Below are 20,089 nucleotides of genomic sequence, written 5' to 3' on the forward strand. Positions count from 1 at the left end.
AGCAAAGAAGTTATCCCTAGTGTAATGCGATCAGGTAATGTATTTTCCATATAAACTGATACCTCCTTCAAAATACTGATGGAGGCTGCCAAAATAGATTGGTATGCAAGGCAATGGTAGTGACTGTGTGGGTCTTAAACTCCAATGCCTTAAAAATTGTAACCATCAGGTAAGCCCAGGTTCACATCAAAATCCCCACTTGTGATGCCACAGCATCCAAGTTGGAGGAATAACGGGATATGCTGTGGAATGATTCTTACAGATGGAAGGTTAAACCATCAGTCAAAACATAGAAGAGGGTACCAACTCTAGACAACAAGCCACCGCTAAGAGTCTCACCAAACTGATGAGAATATTCCTATCTCCCAGGCCTGTCGGTTTGGAACATGTCTCAGGGATGGAGGCAGTACACAAAGAGGGACCATCTCCACTGGTTACTCAGCAAACTCACTATAGTCCACAAACACAGAAAAAAAAACATCATCATGCTCCTGTTGAGGCAGGATTTTACTTCCAATGTCTCTCTGCTGTGGGAGAATAGGGATAATCTCTTCCCACAACCACTCATGGGAAGCGATGGGACCATCCTTACTAGGAGACCTTCTAGAAGAATGCGAATATTTCTCATCCTTTCTAAATTATTCAGGGGGACAGCGTTGCCCACCCCCAGCTAGAGACTGCAAATTTGTGGCAAAAACATGGTATATAACAAATCATTAAAAAAGGTATTTGTGTTCTTCAAGTGCTGAGGCGAAGTTGTCTTATTTGACACATGAATAATATCCAGTCTTAAAGGACATGGAATAAAACATATTGTGTAATACTGTGATTTAAACTTACTTGGAGCTGTGTTAGGTCTGGTGTGGCTCTGGGTGAGTGGTGGCACCTGCTGGCTGGCAGTCTGGTTATGTCTGGCACTGCCAAGTTGTGGTTGTTCTTGCTGAAGCTGGTGCTGATGGTACCGCTGCTTTGAAAGAATGTGTGCAAGCTTTGCGTCCTCTGCTGATTCAAGCTGAAATGGACAAGCAGAAATATTAGAACTATTTTCAAATACACGTGTTCAACACTATTATAGCTTCCTTTCCTCAACAATCACCTTAATTTGACAGTATAAATTATGGACTGAAAAATGACTGAGAAATTGTTAAAGCTATATTAAAAGTCCAAATCACACACATCACACATAAATTACGGTGAAGTCTCTTTAATCTGGACTCTAATTATCTTATTATCTTAAAATCTATACATTTTAAGTTCACATATAATGAAGAAATAATATTCAATTTATGCCATCATGCTCGTTTTTACACCATCACTGGCACCATGTGTTGTGACTTGCACATAGCTCACAGATGTGCATTTACGTTACTTTTGAATCACACAGATTTAAATTTATGACATAACCTCAGGAATGTATCTATAGCGCAACTTGAGTGATACCTGTACCATAATTTATGGAAACGAGTTTCCTCTATCATTTTCCCATGCTTTATCATGGTAATATTGTTATATCCTCCACCTGTCCATAATTATACTTCTTCCTAAACTGCTGGTCGGAAATTCACCAAATTTGGTACACAGGCTGCCCATGTGGTGATCCTCTGTGAACTGAGTATGATTTCTGGGACACTACCCTAGGGTCCCTAATGGGGTCAAATGTCAAATATCAAAACATTGCAACTAGTACTATTTTTTTTATCTTTTTCAACCAATCTTTGTACAAGCATTTGCCATATCAAAATATCTTTTGGGTTAGATTTCTTGGATAACAATAATGATAACAATAAATTCAGTAAAAGTGTGTGAAACAAATGAAAAACTAATTTATCTTGAGGTCTACGTAAAAAGGAACATAAGTACAAATAAATACACACATAAATACACATGCATACATGTCAATAGCAGCATGCATATACAAAATTATGCTCAGTTTCTTTCCTTGCTCTCCCCCACATGGACACTCTCCTATACATATTAACCCATGCTTCAATAATCATCTAAATCTATATCGAAATATACCTATATTCATATTTTCTCTCTCTCTCTCTCTCTCAAAAAAAAACACCAGAAATTTCTAATCCCTACTAGAAAAAAGTCCAGAGTATTGGAAACTTCTTTTGAATAATTCCTTATTTGGGTTAGATTTTAAGCTAGTTCTCTGTATACAATCCCAATAAGCTAGTTCTGTGTATAATCCCAATAAGCTAGTTCTCTATGTGTAATCCCAATAAGCTAGTTCTGTGTATAATCCCAATAAGCTAGTTCTCTATGTATAATCCCAATAAGCTAGTTCTGTGTACAATCCCAATAAGCTAGTTCTCTATGTATAATCCCAATAAGCTAGTTCTCTATGTATAATCCCAATAAGCTAGTTCTCTATGTATAATCCCAATAAGCTAGTTCTCTGTGCACAATCTCAGTAAGCTAGTTATTTGTGTACAATCCCAATAAGCTAGTTCTCTGTGTACAATCTCAATAAGCTAGTTCTCTGTGTACAATCCCAATAAACTAGTTTTCTGTGTACAATCCCAATAAGCTAGTTCTCTGTGAACAATCCCAAAAAGCTAGATCTCTATGTATGATCCCAATAAGCTAGTTTTTTGTATAACCCCAATAGGCTAGATCTCTGTGCACAATCCCCAAAAGCTAGTTCTCTGTGCACAATCCCAAGAAGATAGTTTTCTGTGTACAATCCCAAGAAGCTAGTTCTCTATGTATCATCCCAATAAGCTAGTTCTCTGTGTACAATCCCAAGAAGCTAGTTCTATGTACAAGTCCAAAAAGTTAGTTCTTTATGTACAATTCCAATAAAATTGTTATCTATGTAGAATCCCAAGAAGCTAGTTCTCTGTGTACGATCCCAATAAGCTATTTCTGTGTACAATTTCAATAAGATAATTCTCTATGTATAATCCAAATAAACTAGTTCTCTGTGTACAATCCTAAGAAGCTAGTTCTGTGTACTATCCCAAGGAGCTAGTTCTCTGTGTATAATCCCAGTTAGCTAGTTCTCTGTGTACAGTTCCAATAAGCTATTTCTCTGTGTACATCTCCTATAAAATAGTTATCTATGTAGAATGTCAAGAAGCTAGTTCTCTGTGTACAATTCCAATAAGCTAGTTCCCTATGTATAATCCCAATAAACTAGTTCTCTGCGTACAATCCCAAGAAGCTAGTTCTGTCTACTATCCCAAGAAGCTAGTTCTCTGTGTACAATTCCAATAAGCTATTTCTGTGTACAATCCCAAGAAGCTAGTTCTGTGTACAATCCCAATAAGTTAATTCTCTATGTACAATCCCAATAAGCTAGTTCTGTGTACAATCCCAATAAGCTAGTTCTCTATGTATAATTTCAATATGCTAGTTCTCTATGTACAATCCCAATAAGCTAGTTCTCAATGTATGATCCCAATAGGCTAGTTCTCTGTGTAAAATCCCAATAAGCTAGTTCTCTGTGTACAATCCCAATAAGCTTGTTCTCTGTGTACAATCCCAATAAGCTAGTTCTCTGTGTACAATCCCAAATAGCTAGTTTTCTATGTATAATCCCAATAAGTTACTTCCAAAGCAAAATTGTAATTGGGAAAATCTTGAGATAAAATACCATAAGTGTATGCTGATAAATAATATGAAATACCCACTCAAAAACATGTGCTAATGTATCAGGTAGCTATTTTAGATCCTGATCTCAGCATGACCTTTCCAATAACCCAATGAAATCATGCAACTGAACAAGTCAACAAGTTACAGCCAATATAGTTTTTCATTGGCTGAAGTTCATGTATTTGTCAACTTTAAATTTAAACTGGGAAGTCCTGTTGTTCCAGTCTGACAAGAATGATTTGTCAGTTAATTGTGTTGTTAAAGGTTCTATTAACTGAAGATAAAATACAGATCTGGAATATAGGAGAATATCAGCAATGTAAAGACCTTATAAGTCAATAGAAGGAATATTGAACTAAGGTAAAGGTTCTATCAACTGTGTCAAAATATGGACCAATGCACAGGAGAATACTAGAAATGTAAAGGTCCTCTAAATCAACTGCCAGCTTTATATCACTCCATTACTGCATACAGCTAGAAAAAGCAGATGTATGACACGCATATCTCCTGACAGATCAATACAGTTTTGAATTGGTATTGATTATTGATGTAGTACAAGTTCTTTTAATCTATATGCCTAACTGACAATCAGTATTAATGCCAAGTTCAGACTCCATCACAAAACTCAATTACGACCAAGATGACAAAGTAATCTTTCAACTGGGACTATAAGAACATACACCTTCCTTTTACCAAATCATGTAAACATTAACATCAGAAGAAAGGAAGGAAACAGTCATATACTGATTCTATAGCAATTTCAGTGATATGCTAGAAATCTAAGTTCAAGGAAGTAACCGTACTATGACAGTACAGCTCTCTTTCGTTATAGCATTCTTTCCAATAACAAAAATCTAGTGATAACATTGTCTCATCCATGGGCGTATCACACATTTAAAAAATAACTGATGTTAATTTCCAGTTCTTTCCAGTTTTCATCAGCCCAAAGATTTATCTCGCCGTTTCATTCAAGTTGGCCATCACCTAAAATTTTGTTTTTAATTACGATCTGCGTTTATCTGTCTTAAGCCACAACTTTATAATGGTCATGCATTGCATCTAGTTCAGGACACCCAAAATTTCCAATGACACAAAAACAATGTGTCAAGTCTGTCAGTTAAGCAATGTGATAGCTGTTGTCACATTGGTATTTCTATCATGTATCATGTAGTAGTCAAGCTATGTGATAGGAGTTATCACAATGGCATTCCTATCATGCAGTAGTTGACTTATGTGATACAGCTATCCACCTTTATAACATGTTATTATAACCTGATTCAGGATATAATGCAGTAGCACTATGGACCCCATGACCAAAATCATACCAATGTATTGCAATAACGGTTGAAAAAAAACAAGGTAAAATTTAGTCTTGAATAATAATTTCCTTTTCAAAACACCATTACTGAAACAATACTGATGATGCCTGCTACACCATGGTTCTGTACATTACAATATTTTCATTTCTGTATATATTATGTTACCCTGTATAAAATAACTCAGTACATGGACCCTGACTACTGCATTAAAACAAGGGAGAGCTGTAGTTGTCATCACACTGATATTCCTGCCATGTTCATACTCCTTTTGATTTGATAACACCACAAGCATAAATAAGCAACTGTCAGTTTTAAATTTTTTTATGACAAATTATTGTAACTCTACACAACCTGCCATTACATGTGAAGCCCATAGTTAAAATGCCAGTATTAGTACCTTAAATTTAAGTTGGAGTGTGAGTTGCCAAAGTAGGAGAGGGGGTTGGAGGACCTCCCCCAACAGGAATACAGGATTTTTAAAAGGAGTCAGGTGTAAACGTAAAGTAGCTAGGTAAATCACCAGGCTCTTGGCTGATATATTCAGTATCTTTTCAGAGGACAATCATGAAATGTGGACCCATCAGATGTAGACACATATAGATTCAAAAGGCAATTCATCATGAAATGTGGACCCATCAGATGTAGACATATGGATTCAAAAGGCAATTCATCATGAAATGTGGACCCATCAGATGTAGACACGTATGGACTCAAAAAGCAATTCATCATGAAATGTGGACCCATCAGATGTAGACACGTATGGATTCAAAACGCATTTCATCATGAAATGTGGACCCATCAGATGTAGACACGTATGGATTCAAAAGGCAATTCATCATGAAATGTGAACCCATTAGATGTAGACACATATGGATTCAAAAGGAAATTCATCATGAAATGTGGACCCATTAGATGTAGACATATGGATTCAAAAGGCAATTCTTCAAGAATTGTGGACCTATCAGATGTAGACATATGGAGCGAAAAGACTTTCAGTCATGGACCAATCATATGTAGATATACAGATTTTAAAAAAGCAGCAATACTTGTGTGTGTGTGTGTGTGTGTGTGTGTGATTTGGATTTTTAACTCAGCTTTAACAATTTTGCAGTCATATTGCTATGATGCCTGCAGTGTTGCAGTTTATAGCGATGTCAAGCACTGGGGTATCATCCTGCAGACAAATATCATGATGCCCAACCCAATCACATTATCCTGACACCAGTCTGACCAGTCCTAACATTAACTTCTTATGCCGAGCGCCTAGCGAGTTAGCTGTTAGTACCAGTTTTGGTATGACTTGGCCAAAGTCTAAACCCGCAACCTCCCACATCTGAGGTGGATGATCTAACCACTAGGCCATCAGCCCCGTTGCAATAATTCTGAAGAAAGAAATTATTTCAATCAATTATATTTTAATTGATATTTCTAGCAAAATATGCCTTGATGTTCTCTTGGACTGGCATTAAATGGAAGCATACCCTTCTTCCCATTTAAAATAAATTCATCCATGCAAACGTTTTATATGAAATTTTGGTGCATAATGATGTCAGTAATTATGGACCCAATACATCACTGTACAATGAGGAAGTGCTATGCTTCCTCCAGTCAATGTCAAAGCTACGCAAGAATGATAAAATACTCTAAGAACTTTTACAGGAGGAAATTAACAGGAGTTTTCATTTTATATGGAATTTACAACTATTAGCATTCCTAAAAGTTAAGATCTTTTACCTGAACCAATCGGATGCCATTTCTAAACTAACTGATGTATACGGTAATACCTGGGGGGTTTAAATGAGGAAGGTTTCTGGAATTTCTGAACTTTTTTTTACATGTCAGGTGTGAAGCATTCCATATGTTTAATGAAAAGCATTTTTAACACAGAGCTATAACACAGTACCTCAAGCATTCATTTTTTTAATCCTAATTTAACACTTAAAACAAGGTAAAAACTATTCATTTCAAAGTCTATGAATGCAGAAACAGACAGGGGAGTAGCAATGTCTCACAGGCTATTTAACAGCTGCACATGATCAAGCTCGGCTGCCTCTGTGTAGTACTTATTTTTTATTTCTAGTGCTGTCATCCTCAGCACAAGTGCTTTGTCCAACTGAAGAAAAGGCAAATCAAAATAATCAATAGCAATCCACGATATCAGTTGATGGATATACCCTGGCACCCAGATGGTGTAATCAATAGCCAACCACTATATCAGTGGGTGGATATACCCTGGCACACAGATGGTGTAATCAATAGCTAACCACTACATCAGTGGGTATATATATACCCTGGCACTCAGATGGTGTAGCTGCAAGACAGCTTTTATACCCTGGCACCCAGATGGTGTAGCTGCAAGACAACTTTTTTCAGAAAAACTAATACATGTACATTGTACTTGGTAATTTGGGTTATTACAATTACTCAGACAGCTACTGACATTCAAGAATTAGTGGTAATCAGTTATGGAATTTGGTAACTGTTAACCATAAATAAAAGAAATCCTATGCATATTTAGTAAGTTGAGCATATGTATAAAGAAATTAAAATGAACGTCATCAACACATATACAATAATCTACTATTCCAAGGTATGATATAGCAAGATATTAATACCAACTTCAAGTTTATGTAAACTAATACACACATGCATTTATAAATTCATGTGCCAAATATTTTTCCTCAGATGCTGTTTTGGAATTGAACACCATTTCTAAGTGCACAAAGGTTATACATGGCAAACAGTATAACTGGTGGAGGAAGAACCTGGAAAACCCCGGCAAGAACCACAGACCCATGGAAAGCTACTGGCAGCATTCTCACATACCCATGTTGTCTCAGCCTGAGACTCTAATGCATATGGAAAGAAGTGACATGGCAGTGATCGGTAAAGGTGAACGCTTTAGATCAATCAGCCATCCAAGGCCCCTTTTTTTCCTTTGACATCTCAGACATTCTTATGATCATTTTACACTAGAAACACACAAGTTCAACACTTAACATTCGAGTTATTCTGACAGATGACATGTTACTGATATAATATCATTGTATGAAAAGGCAGAGAATATGACAAATGAATTAAAGGTGGAATGGAACACAGAGCACATGTAAAAGCAAACAGGAAATATATTAGTCTCAGCAAGTGTAACACACAAGTTTCATAAGATTTTAGAAACTTTACTTGCTGTAACTCTTGCCAGTTCACTGTGTATAAGAGTTGTTTCAGACTGGGATTAAGTAGTTCAATTGGTTACAGAATTTACTAACCATTCCAGTCCTTTTGTGACTCATACTGAGACACAGCTCAAGACCTCCAGGAAATATAAACAACAGGCATTAACATGAGTGAAGTTCGCAACTGGAGATAATCTGCCTCTGTTTCCACCAGAACCAACAAGTTACAAGTGATTAATGACAAAAACCCTTTTAACCAGTGGATAGGTAACACAACCATACATACCCCAATGGAAACATGAGATTTTATCCAGTCTAACTGTATCATTCGCTAAAGTCCAAACTGCAACGTAAGGATATAAATTGCACTGTCTGCTAATTAGCGTGATGATTCACTGATGCACGTTGTACTAACAAAGATAATGTTTAAGCCAATGAATGAATTACTGGAGTCTGAAATTTCTGATTCATTATACTGGAGCTGATGATGATGCAATGATTCTACCCATAAAATATCATGCATTATAATACATAAAAGAAATGAAATTTAAAGTAATTTTTTAAAAAGTGGACTTTTTATCTCATCTTTTCCTACTTAATAGAGAGTTATCTATCATTAGATAAACAATAAACAGTAAACATATCCAAATAACATTAATCACCGTATGAAGATATATCACTGTGGAGTATATCTTACTTCATGAAGATTATGTACCAGTCTAGCATCTTAAAATGAAAACACATGCTAGACATCATCCCACTACATTTCCAGCTGTTGTGCTATGATGATAACAACAGCCATTCCTATTTCTTTCTGTCATCTATGTTACATGATTCTGGATTTTTAAAACTGATTTTTGTCAGTGAAGTCTGACACTGGATGTAATTATTTAATAGTAACTGTTTTCATTTTATTGTCATCATATTTTAATAGGAGTAAACAAGCTGGAATGAATTATGATGTTTTAAATATATAAATGATAAGAATGGTTCCTGTTTCTTATAATCTCAGTTAATTTACTCGAGTTGTAGATACAATAACTTATGAACTTTATTAACATGTCATCCTAATCAGTTGTTCTTAACAAGAAACAGTTTTAATGCTTAAAACTAAGACTTTCTTTTGTACAGCTAAATAAGATTTACATGGATTTTTGGACCACAATGTGCTTAAGGATTCAAAACCTTGTATTGCACAGTCCAGTGGTTTTTCAGCTGAACTGGGGGACTTGGCAGAGAAATGTTAGTGGCATAATACTAATACTACTAATAATAAATATTTTATTTTCTTACGGCAACTCAGTGAGGCCCGCAGGATGAAAAAATTATTAAAGTATAAAAGCACAAAGTGTATAGGAAATGCATCAACAGATTATACTGGAGTGCGTGTATTTCAATATTTACAATGAATATTGCTTTTAAAGATAGTAGTCACATCATTTTGTTTTGAACACATTTAGATTTGTTTCTCATTGAATAGCTCTGGTGAGTTCATTCCATAAAAAGCTCCAGAGTGGGCAAATAATATTTTCAATTTTAACTGTTTGTATATGGAAATCATGTCTTGCGATCATCATTTGTAATCAATCTCAATTTCGGTCCTTGGTACTGTTGATCTCAATTTAAGTCCCTGGTACTGTTGATCTCAATTTAAGTCCTTGGTACTGTTGATCTCAATGCAGGTCTTTGGTACTGCTGATCTCAATTCATGTCCATGATACTGTTGATCTCAATTTAGGTCCTTGGTACTGTTGAGCTCAGTTTAGGTCCTTGGTACTGTTGATCTCAATTCATGTCCTTGGTACTGTTGATCTCAGTTTAGGTCCTTGGTATGTTGATCTCAATTTAGGTACTTGGTACTGTTGATCTCAATTCATGTCCTTGGTATTATTGATCTCAATTTAGGCCCTTTGTACTGTTGATCTCAATTTAGGTCCTTGGTACTGTTGATCTCAATTCATGTCCTTGGTACTGCTGATTTCAATTTAGGTCCTTGGTACTGATGATCTCATTTCATGTCCATTGTACTGTTGATCTCAGTTCATCTCCTTGGTACTGTTGATCTCATTTCATGTCCTTGGTACTGTTGACCTCAATTTAGGTCCTTGGTATGTCGATCTCAATTTAGATATTTGGTACTGTTGATCTCAATTCATGTCCTTGGTACTGTTGATCTCAATGCAGGTCCTTGGTACTGTTGATCTCAATTTAGGTCCTTGGTACTGTCGATCTCAATTCATGTCCTTGGTACTGTTGATCTCAATTTAGGTACTTGGTGCTGTTGATCTCAATTCATGTCCTTGGTACTGTTGATCTTAATGCAGGTCCTTGGTACTGTTGATCTCAATTCATGTCCTTGGTACTGTTGATCTCAATTTAGGTCCTTGGTATGTTGATCTCAATTTAGGTACCTGGTACTGTTGATCTCAATTTAGGTCCTTGGTACTGCTGATCTCAATTCATGTCCTTGGTACTGTTGATCTCAATTTAGGTCATTGGTACTGTTGATCTCAATTCATGTCCTTGGTACTGTTGATCTCAATTTAGGTCCTTGGTACTGTTGATCTCAATTCATGTCCTTGGTACTGTTGATCTCAATTTAGGTCCTTGGTACTGTTGATATCAATTTAATTTTTTGCAGCTCCTAGTTTAATTTGAAGTGACCAAGTGCAATAGAAAATGGGTGGGGGTGGCAGGAGCATGAATCATGTATCTTATTTTTGACAACTGCTTTTTTATGGTTTTTTTGTGATACATTTTTGTGTTCTCTTCAGCATTAAAAAAAAATGTCATTGGAGTTTTGCCACCCCATAAAATTTGCCACCCTAGGCCCGTGTATAGTTGCCTTTGTGGAAATAAGTCACTGCATGAGATAATCTCATAATTATTTGTACAAGATAATCTCATATTGTAGCTCAGGAAACATGTGGCCACTCCTAAAATAATGGATAAACCAGAAGGCAAAAGAACTTCTCAATAATTAATCTGAAACATATGCCTATCAACTGTAAAGCTGTGTCTTATTTATGTGTTGGCCATTACTAGAAAATGTCCTGTCTAGTTTAAATTGCATGCTAAATCAAAGTTGGTTGCGTTTTGAATCTCATAACTTCGTGTGTATCTTAAGTTTCAGGAACTGTCTGTGATAATAAAGGTTCTGGGGTTATTGATGTTGCCTCTGTTGATAAATGATAAGTTTGATAATGGGTCTTTCATCTCTCTCACTGGTCCAGTTCCTGCTTGGTCAATCCTTATGATAATGTATTTTAGCATATGTAACTAACTGACATTTGATGGTATTGTCCACCAGTCACACTGGTACGAACAAAACATCTCTTTTCAAACTGGTTGGATCTTCTCAAGGGAAATCATGTTAACAGAACTTCTAATTAGGTTGTATGCTTTGCTATTTATCCCCATAGAATATTTTAGTCATGTGGGACTTCTACAATTATGACTAATCTACCACTCAATAATGACTTCAAAAGTAATTTTGAAAATATCAATGCAAAACATGATGTATCAAGTGCATAAGGTATGTAACATGTTGCCCCACAATCAGAACATTGTCTCTTTCCAATGCAGGTTAAATAACTTAAATTCTCAAAATGACTCAGACATAACTGTAATAATTCTTCCATACCTGCCACCCTTCCAGGCAGTGTTCAGGAGACTTGAGATTGATTAAGTATATTTTGAAGCCCTTAAGGGGGGGTCAGTGTATGTGAAAATAACTGAAAATTCAAGTCTGAATACAGTAAAACCTGTCATGAGATACCTCTGCTATGAGACCACCTGTTTTGAGAGACCAGGATCTCCATGCACATATTTATTGATTATATAGTGTTATGACCTGTTATGAGAGACCACCTGTCTTGAGAGACCATTATTTTTTGGCAGGCAGGGTGGTCTTTCAAGACAGGCACTATTATATAACAAAATAAATGTATTCTTAGATTTTTTTTTGTTGTTTTAGGGTTTTACGCCATTTTTCAGCACAAGACAGGCTATATATGGCGGCCAGTATTAATGGTGGAGGAAGAAACCGGGAAACCCCCGGAAAGAACCACCGACCCATGAGAAGCTACCGGCAAGCTTTCTCACATATCCACATTGGCCGAGCCCGAGACTCGAACCTACGCAGACAGCGGTGAGATGGCAGTGATCCGTGATGGACAGCGCTTTAGACCACTCGGCCACTCGGGGCCCCTAATGTATTCTTAGAAGTATTTAATACATTTTAATAGACTTACCACTATCAAGTATTGATAATTACTACAATACACATGCAGAAAATCACAATCTCACATACAAATAATCTCAAGCACGCATGCAAACAATCACAATCTCACATACAAATAATCACAATCACATATGCAGACAATCACAATCTCACATACAAATAATCACAATCACATATGCAGAAAATCGCAATCTCACATACAAATAATCTCAATCACACATGCAGACAATCACAATCTTATATATAAATAATCTCAATCACATATGCAGACAATCACAATAACACATACAAATAATCACAATCACACATACAAATAATCACAATCACATAGGCAGAAAATCATAATCTCACATACAAATAATCTCAATCACATATGCAGACAATCACAATAACACAAACAAATAATCACAATCACACATACAAATAATCACAATCATACAAATAAACTCAATCACACATACAAATAATCACAATCACACATGCAGATAATCACAATCACAGATACAAATAATCACATGCAATCATAATCACAAATACAAATAATCTCAATCACATATGCAGACAATCACAATAATACATACAAATAATCACAATCACACATACAAATAAAAACAATTACACATAAAATAATCTCAATCATACATGCAATTAATCACAATCATACAAATAAACACAATCACACATACAAATAAACAGAATCACACATACAAATACAATTACAAATGCAGATAATCACAATCACACATACACATAATCACACATACTAAACATAAAAAAATTAATGAAAATCATTTTTTTAAAAATGCAACCCAGTGAAGGGGTTTGGGAGCTATAAATCATGCTTTTTTTGCATAACATATGTTCTGGCAGGTATATACTTTTCGGATTGGTAAGGTTTTGGTGGCCAGCTATGTTCACTTCCCAGATAGGTAGGGTTTTGGTGGACAGGTATGTTCACTTCCCAGATAGGCAGGGTTTTTTGGTGGATGGCTATGTTCACTTCCCAGATAGGTAGGGTTTTGGTGGACAGCTATGTTTACTTCCCAGATAGGTAGGGTTTTGTTGGACAGCTATGTTCACTTCCCAGATAGGTAGGGTTTTGGTGGACAGATAATGTACTTACCAAATTAATATGTTTTGGTGGACAGGTATGTCAAAACCCTATGTGAAGAACTGATTATCACAATGAAACATCTAAATTGAAAATAACATCAGAGAATTAATTAATTCTTACATCTTTGAAGTGAAAAAAAAGTTTGAAGAAATCAGTTTGAACAACCTTTAACTCCTGCTTGTATTACTACCAGTAATGATGTGTATGCTACTCGGATCATACTTAGAGTACGACGATCAGAGCACACCTCCCCGCTGCTCTATACCCTACACTGGCTATCCATTCGATCCAGAATCAAACACAAAATTTGTTCTCTGTGCTACATTTCACTGACGGACTCTAGTCCAAAATACCTATCCGACCTCACCCATGTGTACACACCAGCAAGATACTTACACTCCTCTTCTGACAATCGTATACTCATTATTCCCACTATGAAAACAAAGTCATATGGACAGCATTCTTTTGCATACCAGGGCCCAGCAATGTGGAATGAATTGCCCGCTGAACTTAGACACAAAGACACAGTGATCCCATTCAAGAGTGCTCTCAAAACTCACTTATTTCAACTGCAAGAACAAACTTAAAGACCTAATAATGTTTCCTACCTTAAATATTCTCATCATGTTTTTTATGTTTTCTAATTTCACGGTGTTTGTTTCTGTAATCATATCATTATATATGTTTTTTATCTTATAGGTATTGTCTAATGTTGTAAAACACTTAGAGCTTTTAAAGATTAGGCGCTATACAAAGTCCTCATTATTATTATTATTATTGAGTTGCTGTGACAAACAAAGCTATTATATGATTTAATAACATCAAAATGACTACTACAGTACAAACTCTCTTGAAAGAGCACCTCTTCTGCCCTAAAATCATGGACTTTCAAGACTGAAGATCTCTCATTAAAGGTAATAACATTGTAAAACAAATCAATGAACCAAGTACTAATGACATGTCAGCACAAAAATGGCTATATGGTACCTATCAAAAGTAAATTTCTAAAAAAAATAGAAAAGGGAAAAATTGCCCCAAAAACCTCTAGTAAGATAAACCTTCCAAAGAAATGTTGTTGTGGGTTTTGACACCATTTTCCAGCACATGATAGGCAATATATGGCAGTCAGTATAACTGGTAGAGGAAGAACTGGAGAGAACCCCATGAAAAACCAACAGCCCATAGGAAGCTAATGGCAAGCATCCTTGCATACCCACTTTGGTTGTGCCCAATTCTTTAATCCATGTGTACAGAAGTAACAGGGCAGTGATTGGTAAAATTCTGTGTTCCACTGTCCATAAAAATCTTGTTTCTGAAGTCAGGAAATCTCTCGTAACAGTGGTCTAGGCTTGTTTTACTATATTTAGCTCTGTGATATTTTCCCAGCATGCAATAGGAAAGGCATCAAATGTTCAAAGTGGAGGTTCAATAAGCATTAAACTCGGAGCACAAATAATGAACTCTTGCTCATGTTTCATAATTTATTGTCTTCTAAAATTTCTCAATGCGAGGTAAGAATTTGAAAAAATCATTGTTGTCTGAATATCTACATACATGTCAAATTATGACACCTTTTAGAGACTAAGATTCTGATGAATGTTTAGTTCAATTTTTGTCCTCAGATAGCTTGGTCACTTCTGGGTCAGGGGTTTAAAAAAAATAAATGTACTTTTTGGTATGACTTATATGCCACTGAAATCACTGCTTATACAGTTTGAAGACAAAGTCAAACTATAGACGTGAGTGCTCACTAAATCAAAATATTGTAAATGCCATGCTGAGATAATCATGGAAACATGATATGAAAAATAATGGAACAGATAGGTCATTTGATATATAGACTGAGAGAAAAAGATGAGATAATTTGATAGGCTGCTGGATGGATCAGTGGTATACTGGCAGTATTTTATCAACATAATTACATGGTTTCTTTCTGCTTTTAAAGACTATGGATTAGAAAAATGTAAAATCTTGCTATGATTAATAGCCTAAGAAAACTGTATTGTTACTGAAGAAAATTATCTTTGTTCAAAACAAATTTTATACAGATATTTTACGACTTGAAAGCTATTGTGTATGCTTACCTGGAAAGACCCTAAAAACCCATTATTGGAACTTGATCATGCCATCCTTGAGTGGACTGATATAAATTGTTAAATAACTGGTGGATTGTTATTACTAAATTTCAGGAGATAAAGGCATATGTAACATATACAAGGCAGCATGATGAGACTACTAATTTAATAGCTTTATGTCAACAATAAAGTCTGCCATCTCAAAATTAACAAAGCTTATAGGAAACATGACAAACCTAACAAAAGAATGAGTGACTAGAATATGTCAGTATCACTAATGAGACAGTGGCTCATTTTCGTATCAGAGAAACACACCAGCTATGACCTAGGATAATTTAAAGCCAGCTGTGCATCAGAAAGATTTACAATCAGAAAAGATCTGAACATGTCTGAGCATCACAGTTAGCTAAAAACTGAGAATAAAATCATTAATGTCCTATATATTGGCCCTGTATTTGCTCACTTATGAGTCCAACTGCAAACTGCACAAACCCAGATCTGCAGTAACATAATGCACCAGCAGATCTGGGTCTGTGCAGTTTGTTAGGAGTAATCAGTAGAATAAACAGCAGAGGACTTGATCTGCCAGCACATTATGCTATGGCAGATCAGAATCTTTGTACTTGACTTATAAGCAAATACATAAGGTAGCTGCAAGTCCTTCAACTGTAACCAGACAAGTGTGACATGCCTACACCTGAATCTGGCAATGTGTAGACCAAAGATTTACCAAAATATAAGTTCACATAGTAGATCTGGATATAAAATTACTCTTCTCAGGGCCACACTGCACATGGTCATTCAAACTGGACTTTCTACTGATAAGAATTTTAGTTAAGAAAGACACAATGTGGAGCGGCAACACTATGCAAGCACAAGGCAAATAAATTGAATTACTACATGTTCAATAATTGTTATCTGAATTCTAAACAACAATGTATCAGTGAAAAAAGGTATCTTGATTTTTGTTACAGTAAAACCTAACAAGTAAGACCTCCATTTTGAAGACTTTCAATAAATAAGCTGTGTTATATAAAAATGAAACACTGGTGAAATGGCAAGAAAATCTAATCAGGTCATCTATTTGTAACCATGATAAAGTGTGAACAATTTTATGGAACAAAGAAAGTTCTTTTTGCTAACAGTGATCTGAGAGAGATTCACAAACATATTGATGGACAGCAATAAAACAATGTGCCACTTTCTGCAATCATAGTTGTGGCATATTAATAACTTTAGTCCATGAAGGGCACAATTTTGTGGCGCTGACAGTTGCATAAAACCTGAATGTGACTGTGATATCTTTGCTAAACAAGGGTCTGGTGAAAACCTGAATTTTCCTGGTAATGTCAGAATGCGGGTTTTACAAAATTTGGAAAAGTGAATGATAAAAATTAATGTACGGTGTAATACTTTTGCAAATTTAGTGCTAACGAATTTGTATATTTGCATATATATTATGGGTGTTTCTAGTTCTATATTCCAGTGACAATGAGCTAATCCAGACCCATTATCTGCATCACATTCAGGTTCATCTGATTCTCATTGTGGTTTATTACCTACATTACATTTAAATATCAAATCTGTTCACCATAAGTTATATTTTATCCTACATATTTCAATGATTTTAACATTAGTGTACTTATATCGATTCATCTAGATAATAACATTAATGATGATTATCTTAAGTCATTTACCTATAGGACAAGTCACATGGGTCGTGTATGCGCATTTACTCATTTTAAATTAAATTTTAAAATTTAACACTAATTTTCTTTAACCAAAGTCTATTCAATCCTGATTATTGAATGCTTTGCACCTTAACTGTCACCAAGAAACTTCCAGACAAAAATTATCTATTACTCTGAACTTTTACAATGGTGGCCATATACTAAACTTGGGTCAAAATAGGAGCGTGTCAAGTGGAATCGTCACAATCAAGGGTAGTACGAATTTCTTTATCAATGTGCATAGCTTTCATTGTGATATCACAGCATGTGACATTCAATCCAGATTGTATTGGACCACACCATGAGGTTCATTTCGTCCAAAAACGTCTATGTACTTTAACATTGATTTTGCTGAAATCACCTCTTGGGGCATCTAAATAATGACCTTCCCAAAAACTATACATGTATATGAATCCAAACGAAGTGAATACTTGCCACTTAAAAGTATGCAGAATCAAATTCTAAAAAAATGACAGCCATTACTGAAATAGTTGGTGTTGAATGCCTACATGACCTGTGTGACTTGTACTATAGGATCCCAATGCAGGTGACATTGTGTCCCCCATCTTCCAAAATTTGGGGGACAATCATTTTTATGAAACTGAATACGTATTGAATACAAATGACTGATGACTTGTCAAGGCTGTGATTGGGTTACACCAATCCAATCAAAACAGGTAAAGTTATTCTCACATAAGCTGGAGCCCATTTTCCCTGCATCTAAAATTCAAACTCGAAATTGTCTCTTTTGATAACAACATATATCCTGACATCTGAACCACACATACTGACTATATTTCAGTTGACCTGAAAATGTTAACTGTTCTGAAAATATTTAAATATAAAATTAGCTGAAAAATCTTTGAAAGAATATATTTTAAAAACATCTGTCTTATAAGGATTTACCGATATTATATGGAATTGCCCTTCCACCAAAGAATATCTTAAATTCGAAAACTAAGATTAGAAGCAGGAAGAATCATGACTGGTCTTACTATATGAATATCATATTGTAATGAAGAAACTGGTTTTTCTACCTTGGCAGATAGACAAAAGTTTCCTAAATTGTGTTACTGTCAAAAAATTGTTTATGGTATGTCTCCTTATCTTGCTGACCTTCTCTCATCAGTGGTTGGTGACACAAACAGATAAAATCTTAGGAATAAGTTTATTTGAATTAATGCTAGATTCAAACTAAGTTCAAATTCATTCTTACACTCTTCTAGTCATATCTGGAATTCACTCCCAGGTTCAAGAAAAGGTGCAAGTAACAATCAATCATCAGAAGTGCTTGCCCATTTCTTAGTTGGAAACAGGAAAATATCTACCATATATACTCCTTGTAAGTAGAGTCAAACTGAAAACAACAAAGATCCTGATCTGCAGTAGCATAATGAGCCGGCAGATTAGGGTGTATACTGTTTGTTCTACTGATTACTCCTAACAAATTGCACAGATCCAGAACAGATCTGGGTCTGTGCAGTTTGCAGTTGGACTTAAAAAGAATATATATATATATATATATATATATATATATATATATATATATATATATATATATATATATATATATATATATATATATATATATATATATATATATATGGTATTCTGCATTCTAGAAATAACTGTAGTGATTTACAAAATGATTTATATTCTAATCGTGGGGGCCATGAGTGGCCGAGTGGTGTAAAGCGCTCTCCATTATGGATCACTGCCATCTCACCTCCGTCTGCATGGGTTTGAGTCTCGGATTCAGCCAATGTGGGTATGTGAGAAAGCTTGCCAATAGCTTCTCGTGGGTCAGTGGTTCTTTCCGGGGTTTTTTCCGGTTCTTCCTCCACCATTAATACTGGCCGCCATGTATAGCCTATCGTGTGCTGAAAAATGGCGTTAAACCCTACAACAACAACAACATATTCTGATCAAATGAGATATAATCCACAGTGTGCTTGTGGTGAGGATTAAAAAATTGCATATCATTACATATTTATTTGACTGAACAGCATAGGAAATTGGTTCAAAATCTAACTCATCTACAGATATCTGCAGCCAAAAATATTCTGTTACATAGATTTGATGATATTACTGCAAAATGTTAATATTCGCTTATTCGACTTGTTCCAAGCATATAGTAAAGATACTTTACATAATTAGGGCGCATTCAACATTAGATTTCTCTACTCAATTAATTACTGCCATTTTGATAAAGAAACCCAATATATTTGTAATCTTTAGCAATAGATTGTCTTGTGAATTCATTCTGGTGCATGTGCTCATGCGAAACATTTGCCTTATTTATTAATTTATTCATTTATAATATCATTCATGGAATCAGTTCTCTATCTCTCTCTCCCCCTCCCTCCCTCCCATATGTACCTATTTTCCGTGAATCATTTATATATACATATAATTATGTGAAACCATATTAATTTTGCACTGCCATCCATGTAAATTTTCGAAATGATTGTTGGGAAGAGCTATTTCTAAGCTGTAAAAACTTTTAGCCTGAACCCCATTTGTCAATATTTACTGCAATAAAGATACCCCCAAAATATACGGATTTAATATTTTATTTGTCATCAACAAAACAGAAGTTGCCAATATTTCTAAACATTTAAACGTCAACCTCAGAGTATACCCAAGCAAAGAAAATAAGCAGTTTGTGTTTTAAGTAGGCTTTGGCACACATACAATTATTGACTACTCTAAAAATGGTGGATCTGTACACTGAAAAACTGTAAATGAGTCATAGTTTTAATTATTACTACACATGCAGAGAAGTCAATACTAAATACAATTATCTGGGCCAAGAGTCCAACAGATTTCCAG

General features: G+C 35.3%; 1 protein-coding gene across 8 annotated transcripts in view; it reads right to left on the minus strand.

Annotated features, from left to right (window-relative positions):
- Positions 1–20,089, minus strand: part of LOC149786145 (uncharacterized) — a 203,726-nt gene that overhangs the window by 79,565 nt on the left and 104,072 nt on the right. For all 8 annotated transcript variants that reach the window (XM_089976481.1, XM_089976483.1, XM_089976480.1 and 5 more), the window contains one exon: positions 841–1,012. In XM_089976481.1, the coding sequence (XP_089832607.1) occupies positions 841–1,012 (172 nt within the window). The remainder of the gene's footprint in view (positions 1–840; positions 1,013–20,089) is intronic.

Source organism: Sinohyriopsis cumingii, chromosome 12, assembly GCF_028554795.1.
Source record: "Sinohyriopsis cumingii isolate HCF-2022 chromosome 12, ASM2855479v2, whole genome shotgun sequence".
In the NCBI taxonomy this organism is placed as follows: Eukaryota; Metazoa; Mollusca; class Bivalvia; order Unionida; family Unionidae; genus Sinohyriopsis; species Sinohyriopsis cumingii.